Source organism: Schistocerca nitens, chromosome 3, assembly GCF_023898315.1.
Source record: "Schistocerca nitens isolate TAMUIC-IGC-003100 chromosome 3, iqSchNite1.1, whole genome shotgun sequence".
NCBI classification, from domain to species: domain Eukaryota; kingdom Metazoa; phylum Arthropoda; class Insecta; order Orthoptera; family Acrididae; genus Schistocerca; species Schistocerca nitens.
The window spans coordinates 929,103,077-929,118,726 of record NC_064616.1 but is presented as its reverse complement, the minus strand read 5'-3'; the positions used below and the strand labels follow the sequence as shown (position 1 = coordinate 929,118,726).

The following is a 15,650-nucleotide window of genomic DNA, read 5'->3' as shown; positions in this document are numbered from 1 at the left end:
GCGCGGAACTTATCTCTCAGATCTCAGAGAACCAGGATTGGGACACGAGATTCCCATTCGAAAATATTTGTGAGGGGATTTCCCGTTCAAGATTCTATACACTATATGTGTAAAAGAAAACAGATAAATCGACATGAAGCGAGAGCAACACACGGTGCATGAGCGAAGTTAAAATTACCGTGTTATTAGTACTGACAAGTTGAAGTACGAGGGGTAATGATAAAGTTCTGATTACCACCTTGCACAAATCAGGCTGCATCCATGAAACTTGCTGGTTATGTTAGTCCTTATCTATGTATTCACCCTTACACGCGCCACATTTTTTCTCCACGATGGATAACTCCGTGCAGGCTTTGACTGTAGAAGTCTGCATTTTGGATGTTCGGGGAACAGCACGAAAAACATCTCGTCGTCACTCTGCAGATACCTGTCTATATCTGAGGGATGAGAGAAGACGGTGAAGTTACTACGTGCCATGTCAGAAGAATTTGAGAGAGAGGAGGGGCACTTGATAGTCCAAAGAGGCAGCATGTGTTGCTGTGTCCTGTGCAGAATTAGTTGGGACGTTGTCGTAGAACCGAAACACCCCTTTTGGGAGCTTGATAGCCGCACATAACTTCGCCGAGAGATTTCGGTAGTATGCTGCTGTGACGCCCATCGTCTGGAACGTACTCCCGAACTCTTTCGAAACTTCCCGCACAGGGAGAACACCGTTACTGATCGCTGAGGATCATGACTACCGACTTCAAAAATCTACCCCGCGACACTATCTGCGCCCAGAGGCACCGAAACGTGCCTTTTGCACACTAAGAGGGCTGCCGGTCGATTTCCCCATTTCACGAGGTCCAAAACCTCTCCAAGAAATTATTTTGACATTCAGGCCTTTCGACCAGTCAGCCTCAAGAACAAAATTTCAATCTTTCAATTAGCCATTTCCAGTTCCCACTAATAGAAGTCATCAAATAACTGTTTCCTGCCAGGGCTCTTCAAGTTTATTTCGCACAGGAGGTGTCGAGACACCAGCCATCCTGGCCAAATCACTCGGCGCTGGAAACATAACAGATGGCCCGAACAGCCACCCATTTAGTAGGGTTTAGAGAAGCCAGGACGAAAACTTACTTCCTCCGGGTCCCGGCAATCGGCCCAGGGCTTTCGTAACTGGACGAGCGCACATGTGCTACCAGAAAACGGTATGTTGCACGGTGTGGTGGCAGATATAGGAGCAGAAAAGTGTTTTGGATGTCTGACTATGTGAGGGAACTTTAAAAAATAGCTCAAGATACAGGTTGCCGAAAGCGAGGCTTTCGAGGATCTGGGGGGAGCAGTGAAAGTTGAGAGTAGAGGACATGTCTGGATGCAGTAACCATTCCGTTGGCAGCAGCAAGGCAAGGGATCGTGGCACTATTCCTTCCGAGTGGCGAAAAAGCATTTATTTCTGTCCGAGTTCGGGCTGCCTGCAAAAACCACCAACGGTCGTAGATCGCAGCTCGATCGGCAAATGGTGCCTGGGCGATGGCTATCACAGTTTCCAACTGTCTGTTCCCTGCTTTGCAACTTATTTTGTTTTTACGTGACCAGAAATCAAACTTTTTAAGCCTATAATTAAGCTGCGTCCAATGCTTTCTTGTTTAACCACCGTAATTCATCGAGTGTACATTTACTGGGACACTTAGTGTAGATCAGGAGATGTTCCATACCCTGATACTCGCCAGAGTTACATCTCTCATCTTATCTATATTACTAAACCGCTCTCTCGGAAGCCGGTAACAGTTGAAGGTCGCCCGTCTAACAGCTTTCAGGGCCAACAAAAATTTAATTTTCAGTAATTCGCGTCATTATTGGCCGAAATTAAAATTCTGCCTTAATATATTCATTAAGAGGTATAACGTTACATTAAAAGTTTAACACGATAAGACAAGTTTTACATTTAGAAACTGTGTGTTTTTCTTGAAACAGCGTAACTGACGGTGCAGAAATACCCGGACTCCATTCATCCAGTATTTGGGAATGAGCACACTTAGCGACTTCCAGCAAAATTTACACATAATTTCAAACTTTTACGAAACTCGCTCTCGCTGACACCCCACGCAGATGATGAAAGGAAGACAGTTTATCGCTTACTTCGTTTTTGCTCATGCATTCAAACTTCAGCATGACGTTTTAACTTATCACTTCTTTACTATGGACTCTGTTCCCAACACAGTTTGCAGACATTATCCGCATATATCACTGAATGTTCATGCAAAATTAAATCATTTTACGACACACCGTTCAGCATATATGACGTCATAAACATTTAGAAGTGTCGAAAACTAACTTTGGTTCAAAATTACGCGCGGTGAAACTTCAATATCAGGTATGACGTTTTAATTTATTACTTCTTTACCACGAACTCTATTTGCAACTCGCTCTTCAGATAGTATCTACACGTATCAGAATGTACTTGCAAAATTATATCATTGTACGACACGTAGTTTAGAAGATATGAAGTCATAAACATTGAGTTGTGTGAAAAACTAGCTTCTACTTAAAATGGAGCCCAAATTATCCAGACTATATTCATTCGTACTCAAAGCAGTTAGCGACTTCCAACAAACGTTAAGCATAATTTCAAACAATTCCTAAATTTTTCTCTATTATACGCTCAAAAACAAATATTTAACACATTAATTTAAGTAATCAGACGTTCCAGGCTGTTTTATGCGTGGGAGTTCGATACCTTAAAGAATAGGAGGTTTACTGGTTCATCTATAAGGCCTCACTAGATCACCTTTGCTTCCACTGGTGCCGAGCCTCCGCCAACGCGGTTCTGGCTGCTCCAGATGTCCCATCTCGAGTGCTCGCCCCTGGCAATCTCCTGTCGTTTGGAGGCTCAGTAATTCGTTCGGGAATCTCTCGAGGGATCTAAGTCTTACAGGTCCACAAGCACTTCCAAATAAGGAGTGGCGCTTAAGCTTCTCAGTATGTTCGCGAGCGGCTCTGAGGGAGTCGTAGTCCGGCTATCCGGCTACTCGGTGTGGTTTAGGAAGCAGACTTGGCTCTGATTTGTGGAAACCAGTGGCAGAGTGTGGGAGTGGCGAGCCGCAGCGGTGTGTGTCCTGTCGCAGCGGGCTCCTACCAGCGACGAGTGGCCGGTGTTGCAGGCGGTCGCGGTGCAGGCTGCGGCGGTCAACCTGGCCGCCGCGATGCGCATGGGCGCCACCGGGCTCGCCTCGCCAGTCTCCTCCGCCAACGGCGGCGGGGGCGGCGGCGGCGGCGGCGGGGGCGGCGCCGGCGGCGGAGGGCCCCCGGGCGCGGCGGGCACGCCGCCTGCAGACGTGCAGCACGCCGCCGCCATGGCCATGCGCGCCGCCTCCATGGCCGACTCCATGCGCTCCATGGACGCCGCCATGCGCCAGTCCATGGGCGTCGACTCTCACCACCACCACCACCATCCCGGCCACCAGCCGCACCACAACCACCAGCAGGTAAGCACTGCTACTCGCAACTTCTTTAGTAGCCATTCGCGGCACGGTTGACATCTATCCTTGAGAATCGGTCAATTGAGGCTTTTCAGAATTTCAGTTAATATACATCTACATAAATATTCCGCAAGCCACTGCACAGTGCAAGGTGTAGAGGACACGGAACCAATATTTTCCATTTTCTTGCCCATTCCAGTCGTGTATTTCGCGAAGGAAAAATGACTGTACCCCTCCTTACACACTCTGTTCACTCTTATCTCTCTCTCGTCTTTGCTATGCGAGGTATCTATATCTGAATCAATACTTTGCAATCCTCTGTGAAGGATATTCCAATTGTACTACTAATTAGGACTTCTTCCAGTTCCATTCCCGTACGAAGTGTGGGAAGAATGTTAGCTTAAAGCCTCTGCGCGCGCTGTAATTACTCTCATATCGTCTTCGACATCCCTACGGGAGCAGTACGGAGGGGGCTGTGGTGTATTCCCAGATTCGTTACCTGAAATTGTTTTTTGAAACATTGTAAGTAGGCCTTTTCGGGATAGATTGTGTGTATCTTAGAGAATCTGCCTTTACAATTATTTCAGCATCTCAGTGACGTTCTCCCGAGAGTCAAAAATGGTTCAAATGGCTCTGAGCACTATGGGACTTAACTTCTGAGGTCATCAGGCCCCTGGAACTTAGAACTACTTAAACCTAACTAACCTAAGATCATCACACACATCCATGCCAGAGGCAGGATTCGAACCTGCGACCGTAGCGGTCGCGCGGTTCCGGACTGTAGCGCCTAGAACCGCTCGGCCACCCCGGCCGACTCCCGAGAGTCAAACATACCTGTGCCCATTCGTGCGGCCCCCTTTTTTCATACACATTCAGTATCTCCTGTTAGTCCTGTTTGGTACAGGTCCCTCACATTTGTGCAGTTTTCTAGGACGTCCTACACGACTCTTTTGTGAGCAATCTGCTCTGTAGACTGAGTATATTTTTCACATTTTCCCAGTATTCCTCGAATAAACCGAAGTCTGCCACCTTCTATACCTACAACTGTGTCATCATTTTATTTCATATCCTCACAAATTGCTACACACATATTCTTGTATCATTTCACTGATAACACGTTGTGTCTTATTGATATTGTAGCCATAAGGTAAACGTTACATCAATCAGAATGTTGGTGTGAACACCACAGTACTTTACAAGGCAGTGGCAGGTGGAATACCGTTTCCTTCCTCCACATTTGAACTGACTTACCCAGCCAGTTATAGGAGAACCACGGTGCAGTTCGGCCTTTACCAAGTCGATAAACATTGCCAGAGGTGAAAGACGAGATCGTGATAGATGAAAATCGTAGGACTGACCGGTCATCCAACACGAGACCTTTGGATCCGCAGCCTGGCAGTTTACTGTGTCTTTATTTTTTTCTATTTTTACCCAGAAGGTATCTGATTTCAAGTCAGACGCCTTAATCACTTTTTTTTCGTTTTATTGAACCAGTAAAGGATACCTAATCTGTGTTTTCTGAATGGCACATTTCTGTTTATTTAAAACAAGTTGCTAACCTTTGTACCACTTTCAAATCTTATCTTTCCGATAGTGGTTCATTATAAATAACTGTGTCTTATGTAAAAAGTTAGAGGTCACTATTAATACTGTCTGCAATATCGTTTATATACTACACACATCAAAAAAGTTTTGCACCACCCCGGTTCCCAGAACTCCTGAAGACAGACGTTGACTGTGGATATTGTATCACAGACACAGTCCCTTTGACTGTTCAGAGATGTCACTAGGCCCGCCCAAAGATGTAAACGACCATACACGAGCAGCGCCTATTAGACGGAGGGGGCCCGACAGCCGATCAGTTCCCGTCGTTCCACCAGGAAGGAGGTACACGGCTCGTGTTGTCTGTAGTTCAACCAAGCCTAGACGGTCAGTACCGCGGTTCGATCGCGTCCGCATTGTTACTTGGTGCCAGGAAGGGCTCTTAACAAGTTAAGTGTCCAGGCATCTCGGAGTGAACCAAAGCGATGTTGTTCGGGCATGGAGGAGATACAGACAGACAGGAACTGTCGACGACATGCCTCGCTGAGGCCGCCCAAGGGACAGCAACGCCACCATGTTGAATAACGCTATTCGTGCAGCCTCAGGACGTCGTGTTACGACTCAAACTGTGCGCAATAGGCTGCATGATGCGCAACTTCGCATCCCGACATCCATGACGAGGTCCATCTTTGCAATCACGACACCATGCAGCACGGTACAGATGGGCCCAACAACATGCCGAATGGACCGCTCAGGATTGGCATCACGTTCTCTTCATCGGTGAGTGTAGCATATGCCTTCAACCAGACAATCGTCGAATAACGTGTTTGGAGGCAACCCGGTCAGGATGAACCCCTTAGACACACTGTCCAGCGAGTGCAAGGTGGAGATTCCCTGCTGTTTTGTCTTCATGGACGACAATTCGCGCCCCCATCGTGCACATCTTGTGAATGACTTCCTTCAGGGTAACTAAATCGCTCGACTAGAGTGGCCAGTATGCTCTCCAGACATGAACCCTATCAAACATGCCTGGGATAGATTGAAAAGGGCTGTTTATGGACGAAGTGACCCACCAACCACTCTGAGGGATCTACACCGAAGCGCCGTTGAGGAGTGGGACAATCTGGACCAACAGTGCCTTGATGAACTTGTGAATAGCGTGCCACGACGAATACAGGCTTGCATCAATACAAGAGGACGAGCTACTGGGTATCAGAGGAATCGGTGTGTACAGCAGTCTGGACCACCACCTCTGAAGGTCTCGCTGTACGGTGGTACAACATGCAATGTGTGGTTTTGATGAGCAATAAAAAGGGCGGAAATGATGTTTTTGTTGATCTCTATTCCAATTTTCTGTACAGGTTCCGGAACTCTCGGAACCGAGGCGATGAAAAACTTTTTTTGATGTGTGTACATGAACAGCAAGTGTCACGATACACTACCCCGCCGACAAATGACGTCACTTCCTTTTCTGATAATGATAAGCCACGTCCTGCCTAACAAAAAAATCCTCAGTCATTGACACTGTAGTAAACGTCCAGCGAATTCAGAGATGCGATGCCAGGATCGTGACAGCTCATAAACAACTAACGAAAGTGCAACAGAGATCCTCAAGGAACGTTAATGTAAATTTAGAAGAAAGACCACTCTGTTCTGGTGAAATTCTGCTGGGTAAGGTAAAGAAGTGGTAGTCTGCTGCCGTCATGTATCCCATAGGAATCACGATAATAAGATACGAGAAATTAGGGTGTGCGTCTACGCTTATAGACAGTAACGTTTGCTTTGCTCCATAAGCAAATGAAATATATCAGAAAATCGCTTATATCGCAAAGGTGAAATTGCGTTCTTGGCTAATGGATGTGTTCTTCGAACCAGTTTCGAACACTCGAGACATTGAAACATTTCATTCTCACGAAAGAAGGCAGTCACCGTGCTCGAATGATGGTTATTCGTAACGTAACTGGTCAAAAGAACGCTTGAAGAGATTCCCGCAGCTGAAATGTTCGTCCAGTAGGGTGTTTCTCGAAGTGTCTCGCCAGACATGCCCTCGTTGAACTGTTCTATGAATTATAAAACGTGATTCGTCGCAAAAAACCACCAGTCGCCAAGCGGTAACATCCATTGTCTAAACTCTTGAGAAAATTTGAATCTTTTCCGCCGATACAGCGTAGCTATCATGGGGAACAGACGCCGCGCATCTGCTTCTAAGCTCCACGGACAGCAGGTTTCGCCGAACTTTTGTGACACACTCGGGCCTGGTTGACTCCGTTTTGTGTTCAGATGTGTGTGAAATCTTATGGGACTTAACTGCTTAGCTTACACACTACTTAACCTAAATTATCCTAAGGACAAACAAACACACCCATGCCCGAGGGGGGACTCGAACCTCCGCCGGGACCAGCCGCACAGTCCATGACTGCAGCGCCCGTGACCGCTCGGCTAATCCCGCGCGGCTGACTCCGGTTTACTGTTCTCCGCTCGTGCATAGGTTGTCCTACTCGGCATTCATGTGTGATGTCCACAGCGCGTCGTTCTCTACGACGATTATTCTCAGCGGTGCTGTTAGTTCTCTAACGGAACACTTTTATCAAAGAGGCACCCGCAGGGTCGGCTTAAGGCGCAAGCGACACGTGTCGCCACTTGGTGCGCCAAGATGCCACAAGTCTTACATTTCTGTACAGGGCATATCATCATTAGTAAAGGCCGCTCGGCGAGCCAAGCCAGGAGGGACGCCCAAGTGTAATATTTGTATACAGTGGGTATCGCAATTAGTGAAAGTACACGAGGGAAAAGGGAGGGGGAGGGGAGCGCCAAATGATAAGTCATTTGTGTGGAAAAACGTTCTCTAACCGGCCCTGGGCACGTGATACACTGACCATATTCATCCGTTCAGAACAACCCTGCCTGCACTCACGTAAACATTTGGTTTGATATTTCTTGGGTAAATTATCCAAAGGTTTCCGCCTCGTGGGAGAACATGTAATAGACATCTGGGAGGAGCATCTAGTGACATTAAGAATTAGGGTCAGGCGAAGAAGCGTGGTTAGGCAGGATAATGGCAGAGGGACCGTGCGCCAACAGCAACAACTCCAACCTAGAATCCTAGTTCTAGTAAACATTTTCAACTGTCGGTCCAGGTCAATTTATATCATCTTTCTGAATGCGCACTTAACGTCCGAAATACTAGTGTGACGCTTGAAGATTGTGCAGAACTGTCAACGGGCGGTCATTTTACCCTCTAAAACTGATGTAAGCCATGCCGAGCTAATCTTGTATATGGAATCGGGGCAGTGCGATGAGGTGACTCGAACACGTGACAGAACGACAGGAAAGAGATGTCGTGTTTGGATGTGCCTATGATCCCACCCTGAGTGAACTTGCCTAGTTTGCTGGTATACTAACGCGGACTGTAGAACACGTCTCCAAGGGATGATATACACCTCGTGAATAGCGCTCGAAACAACATCCTAATCGACAGGGACCGAAGTGTCACGCCTTACCAGTGACATTCGCGCGAAATGCTACATTAATTGCTGCTATCAGTAGATGTAAGCCCATATAGACGAGTTTCCTAGCGAAAATTCCACAGGGGAACTGTATGCAAGGAGCATTTGGAGTCGAGTGCCTCGCAAAAGGCCATTGCTCACATCAGTACGTAAAGCTGCATATCTTCAACGAGCCAAACAACAGAGAAACCGGCCACTAGCTGACTGGACGCATGTGGGGTTGTCCGACGAATCGTGATTTTGCCTCTTTCCAGACGACGCAAAGTGACGAGTGCACAGATGAGACGTTTAACCCGCGGTGTGTGGAGCGTGTAGTTTAGGTCGGAGGTGGGTCTATGACTTTTTGGCGATGTTTTCCGTACAGAGAGCTGTACCCGCTCATTGCCGTGAAAGTGAGACACGCTGTTTATATGGCAAAATGGCAAAATGTTGCCCTGTCTGCTAAATCTTCACAATGAGTACGTTGTGTACACTTCCTTCTTCCAAAGTGGCGACAACCATTTTCACACGCCTGTATGCATACGCTACTCGTTTGATGCATAGTTACGCACACTGAGCCGCCAAATCACCGATATGAACGCCATATAAAGCTTCTGGTTCTATTTGCGATAACGGGTGAAACGTAACAATCGAAACCCCACAATCTGGTAGCTCTGCGGCATCTGATCACCAATGGGTGGCTTTGACTGGATACAGCATACCCGAGGGTCCTCTACCGCTTATGCGGAGGGCAATGGTGAAACTAATTGCAGTAACAAACTTCATACTGACAAACCACGTACAGCTAATCTCATGTCACACATATATTTAGCAAAAAAGTGTGTGAATTCCTAAGAGACCAAACTGCTGTGGTCATCAGTCACTAGACTTACACACTAGTTAAACTAACTTATGCTAAGAACAACACACACACCCGTGCCCGAGGGAGGATTCGAACCTCCGGCGGAAGTCGCCGCGCAATCTGCGACATGGCGCCTCGAACCGCGCGCCCACTCCTTGCGACCATATTTAGCAGTAACCATAGTCGAGTAGAATATGCTAACTGAGGTGAAACAGTCTCGAAGTGTCTACCGAAGTCCTCGCATTTGAAACAGACAGATAAAGGGACCTCTTTTATTATCTAGATCTCTTCTATCGCCTATTACTTTCTTCTTAAGAACGTAGCAAAATTTATTTTCCTTTTCCAGAATTTACTTTATGTATGACATGTGTTGTTTTTAATTAACAATGTAATTATGTAAAAGAGAAGAAAAATAACAGCACTGAGAGAAGCTGCAGAAAAAGACGAGGAAGCAATCTCTGCAGCTCTGTTACTGCTTTTTATTAGTAAAAAACCCACCATATTACCAAGGCCGCGGGTCACTCCGTAACGTCAATAAATAAATAGACACCCGAAGAAAGTTGTGGAGCCTCATCCTGGACGAGCTGAGGGCATTCATTCTATTATTTATTATTTTTTCTCTTTTTAAACCTCTCATTCGGAGCTCATAGCAGCGCGGTCTGTTGTAGGACTCGACCCTCGTCCCAACAGGCTGGGAGTGGGACTGAAGGAATTCTAGATGGGAAACTATTGGATGAGCTTTTCAGTTCCGGCATTCGCCTAATGACCGAGGGAAACCTCTCTAGTCAGACTGGGGGATTTTAATTGATATCTAGAGCATCGTTGTCCACTGTCCTACACCGAAGTTAATAACGTACCGGGTGATCAAGAAGTCAGTATAAATTTGAAAACTTAATAAACCACGGAATAATGTAGATAGAGAGGTAAAAATTGACACACATGCTTGGAATGACATGGGGTTTTATTAGAACCACTCCATATTGCTAGACGCGTGAAAGATCTCTTGCGCGCGTCGTTTGGTGATGATCGTGTGCTCAGCCGCCACTTTCGTCATGCTTGGCCTCCCAGGTCCCCAGACCTCAGTCCGTGCGATTATTGGCTTTGGGGTTACCTGAAGTCGCAAGTGTATCGTGATCGACCGACATCCCTAGGGATGCTGAAAGACAACATCCGACGCCAATGCCTCACCATAACTCCGGACATGCTTTACAATGCTGTTCACAACATTATTCCTCGACTACAGCTATTGTTGAGGAATGATGGTGGACGTATTGATCATTTCCTGTAAAGAACATCATCTTTGCTTTGTCTTACTTTGCTATGCTAATTATTGCTATTCTGATCAGATGAAGCGCCATCTGTCGGACATTCGTTTAACTTTTGTATTTTTTCGGTTATAATAAAACCCCATGTCATTCCAAGCACGTGTGTCAATTTGTACCTCTCTATCTACATTATTCCGAAATTTATTCTGTTTTCAAATTTATACTGACTTTTTGATCACCCTGTACATATAAAGCAGTGTTGCACTGTATCAGCGTGTCTCCTTTTTGCGAATACTGTGCAGAGAGGCGAGAGGAAGTAATGTGGGTGTGTCGGAACAGGCCTCGTCGCCGGAGGCGGCGGCGCTGCGCATGCACCAGGCGGAGGCGCTGCTGCGCTCGCAGGCGGAGGCGGCGCTGCGGCTGGCCGTGAGCCAGGCGGCGGCGGCGGCCGCGTCGTCCAGCGGGGGCGGCATGGGCGGGGGCGGCGGGGGCGGCGGCGGCGGGCCGGGCCCCGGCGGCCACGCGGCGCACAACGGGCCCGCCGCCGGCCTCAACCACCACGGCGGGGGCGGTGGGGGCGGCGGCGGCGGCCAGCACGGCGTGCACGGCCAGCAGCAGGAGCAGCTGTCGCCAGACCTGAGCGAGGCGCTGCGGCTGCAGGAGCAGCGGCTGGAGCAGGCGCTCCGGCTGCACGGCGGAGACCCACGCGCGCTCGGCTTCTCGCTCGTCAACGCGCAGGGCCCGGCCGGCGGCGCCAACCCCTAGGCCTCCAGCCCAGCCCCAGCCGGCGAGTATCTCCTGTTCGTAAAGACTGCACACTTGCCCCTTCCTTTCCTCCTTTTCGTTGTACGTACTCGTTGTTTTGCTCTTCAGTTTCTGGAAGTATACGTCGGCTGTGATCGTAATTTCGTAGCTAGGATAGACAGCCTCACGTTTCCGCGAGCACCCGCCCTCTCTCCCCGAGTCGGCTCTACCTCGCGAAATCGCGACCCAATGTTTTCGCTTCCTCTGCGTTCGAGCGCAGCTTTCCTTTGTTTTCGAGTCTACCAGTACGAGTGGTTATGTACAGCGTGATACCGGATATTTTTCGTAGGAATAGTCAGACGACCGTAAGGGCGCGCCGTACGCGGCCACCTCCCGTTACGGTCGCCTGACGAGCTCAATGTGAATCTCTTGTACAATAATTGCTTACGAGTTGTTATAACTCGCCAGGTTGCTGTATTCGCCGGATTTTTTTGTCCGTTTTGTACAAAATCGTTACGATCGTTAGGTGCGCAGAATTTTAGTTTCGTCTCCGCGCGAGACGCCGCTTCCGCGTGTAATTATTAACAGTAACTTTTTATAATCAGTGCCACACGAGTAGTTATTTGCTATAAAGACCATTTGAAATCCGTATATGCAGTTCGATACCTTGCATCGCGTCTCATACGGACATAGTAGTGTAAAGTTTTGACACTGGGTTGCATATAATATTTAGTTGGTCGATACACATAATCTCCCTCTAAATATGCTCAAAATCTGTTCGAACAAATCCCCTCTCTTCGGATCGATCGATTTCCTTTTCCACGCGTAATAAAATAAAGCTACTGCGTTCCCTACCTCATTCGTAAACTGTAATTTTCGTTATCGTGGAAATTCGTATCAGCCCTATTACGTGTAAGTCATCTTTCGTTCGCGGTACATCGTCCGGAAACAACTGCCGACAGCAAAAATTTGTTTCCTTCAACACGTACGTTATAGGTCGAGTTGCACAGTTCCCGTTAATTTAGTTGTCCGAGTGAATAGATTCCCGGTACCCGTTGCTCGAGTCGTGTTCTGCCGTGACGGAGGAGTAGGTACCGCGACAGCTATTTTATTACGTGCTGGAACATATTCAAAAATACCTGTAAAAATTTTCGGCCTGTACTAAATTTCAATATAATGGTACCGATAGTAGTTTTTGAGAAAATGTGACCGAGGCTAACTGAACAATCGGAAGAAGCAATACTGTGAAGCGGTTTTGTTAATTAGGTAGTAGTTTCTTTTCAAATTTGTTTAAGTTTCGTATCAGATACAGTCTGAACTGGAGTTAATTTAGTATAACTATATAACTATTCTTTACACCGACCAAAGATAATATTAATTCTTTGTTAGTTTGTATATAGTTTAATGAGAAGACTATAATCAAATTTATCTTCTAATGTAGATTTGCAAAATTGTTTTAAGCTGACAAGTTGACACATAATTGTTTGTTTCACCTATAAATATTGAATCTCTGTTTCTGCTTATTTAATTATATGTACAGTTTTATAAATTTTATTGGAACACGTAAGCTGTTACAGCTAGTCACTGCAATATTTCCCAAACTGTGGTTTGTGCGGCAGCTCTCCGAGTAATATGTAGTGGTTTGCATATTTGAAGCTGATTCGGGTTTCTTGTAGGTCAACTGTTCTAGAATAACGGAAAAAATACTACCGGTATCCTTATATTCTTGCTTAAAACTCAAAACATATGAGGGCCCTGAGCGAAATGCTATGTATTCTAGTAAAAATATTCAAATTACATTCTTTAAATAAAATGCAACACAAATACATTCTGAGTCACACACTCATGTTATGTATTATATATGATAATCGTTATACAAAACAGTATAATTTACAATAGCCCAAATACGTTTGAGTCTGACACTCAGGCGTACCATACTACAAATAAGGAAATACAGTTTTACAATAATTTACAATAGCCCAAATACATTCCGAGTCTGACACTCGAATGTATCCATTTACTGCTGACATTTTACAGTATTTTATTCTGCAATAGCCCGAATACATAATCGAGTCTGACACTCGATATGTACCACATACACTAAACAAACTCTCTTTGTAAAAGTAATAGTTACAAAATATATAATACAGAGTGTAAATACTCTAAATGTATATGTATGATACTTAACAGATTGATATGACATAATGTACAATAGCCCAACTGCACAAGATGTTGCTACACTCTTGTGCAGATCCACAATACACATACCTGAATAGCATTCAAATACATAAGAAGTCTGCTACTTTATGTATCACAGCATGTAACACATTAACTGTATATTTGTTGATGTATGGCTACATATACAGTCTGAATTACAATAGCCCAATACACGATTGAGTTCTACATTCTTCGTGTACCCATACTCACATAAGCAGGCTGTCCATAATAAATGTCACTTAAAGTAGCAACAAATATGAAAGGTCAGGAAGTTGTCAACATGCTTGTCAAGGATTGAAGCTGGCATAGTTATGGATAACTTGTATTTCAAATATCACAATTTGCAATAGCCCAGATGCACACTGAGTTTAACACTCAATGTGCAATACATAATTTTTATTAAACACGCATTTTATGTGAACCTACTAAAATGTTGTGTTCCACAAAACTGCAATAGTCCACACTGCAACACAAGTTCAACTTGTTTTACATGTGGAAACTTCTCTCAACAAAAATAATTACTTATTAGCAGTGCATATATATACATACATTTACTCCAATATGTATGTGTCTGTATGTATACATAATTAAAATGCAATAGCATTGAAATACATAGAGTTGGAAACTTTTTATGTAATCAATAGCCAAACACATGCATTAAAGTGTTGATTTCACTGGCAAATGTGTGTAACACATAAATATCACAATTTGCAATAGAAACTTTAAAAGTTATCTACAGTGTACTGTATTTGAATATTTTAAAATAATTTGTGTACATTTTGAAAATTTTACCATGTTGGAACCTAGTTTTTGGTGCTTAAAGGAACACACATTTCTTTAAAGTGAATACATAGTAAAGATTTCACTGTTCAGCAATTAAGCATTAAGAACATAAATTTGAAATTGTATGTTATTGGCCCAATATGAAAGCATATATCCTGTCAAAGCTGGCCTACATGTGTATCGAAATTGGTAATATGTGAAAGAAAATAAATTATCTATTAAGTTTTAAGTCATGTATTAGTTATATGGTTTAAGTTTTTCACTTGTTGTTGGTTTTCTGTTTAATACTGTGAAATTCTTTATTTATCTATACCCAGTTTACACTGAGTAATGTAAAGTGTCCATTTTTAAACTTGCAGGAGTAACAAAATATTCAAAAATAAAAAACATAAAAATGTAGTTCTGTAAGATTTATGTTTCCGGACCATGTACTATGAAAGAATGAAGCTGTAGAGATGGAAAAGAATACAGAAGAGGCAAGAGAGTTGGGTTGTTATGGTTTATAAACCTCTCTGAGCCAGTTTGTAATGCCATTTATGTTACGGGCGTTTCACAAGATAAGCTGATTGCCTATGAAAGCATTGAAGTATCACAATTAATCTAATTTTACACATCATTTTTTTTAATTTTATTATCTACAGTCCTAGTGCTTTCAGCTAAACTGTAGGTTGTTATAAATACTCATTTGACACCTTTCAGAAAATAAAAATGTTAAATGTTATATATGCCTTCAATTGTGTACTGCTCTCAGACGTGATTTAATCATTGCTGTACCCAGAGCAGATGCTTGTTCAAGAAGTACTGATCTGTGGCAGGTTATGGCCCCATCTCTCATGTTTCATTCAATCATTGCATGATTTCAACAGGATTGTGAGGTTATGACCCACATAACAAGCTCTTTGTTTAAACATTTATAATATGTATTACACTGAAATGTGGAAAAACTGAGAGGACTAACGAGTCCAGTTCTATTAAGTATTTTGCTCTTAAGAGCCAATTAATCACTTATTATAACTGAATAAATTAAAAAGTTCTACCATCCCATATATATAACTCATAAGTATTTGTGTCTATTTTGGTTCTTTGTTAAAGTAATATACTTTCTGAAATTTGATTAGTGACACTCAGAGTAATGATTTTGCTGAATACAAATTTTTGTACAGTCCTTCAAACATGAGCAAAATTAATTTTAAAATATCTCCTATGCCTAATTGTTTCCTTTCTTCAGACTTCAGTCACATCCACGTTTGTGGACATGCAGATGACCACTAAAGCAAACCACATTTTACTT

General features: G+C 44.4%; 1 protein-coding gene across 1 annotated transcript in view; it reads left to right on the top strand.

Moving 5' to 3' along the window:
* The window catches only part of LOC126249004 (uncharacterized), a 536,950-nt gene extending 522,874 nt beyond the window's left edge, over positions 1–14,076 (top strand). The window contains exons 13-14 of the mRNA XM_049950589.1: positions 3,144–3,467; positions 10,955–14,076. Coding sequence (XP_049806546.1) covers positions 3,144–3,467; positions 10,955–11,380 — 750 coding nt within the window. The 3' untranslated portion in view covers positions 11,381–14,076. The remainder of the gene's footprint in view (positions 1–3,143; positions 3,468–10,954) is intronic.
* Positions 14,077–15,650: the final 1,574 nt, after the last annotated feature.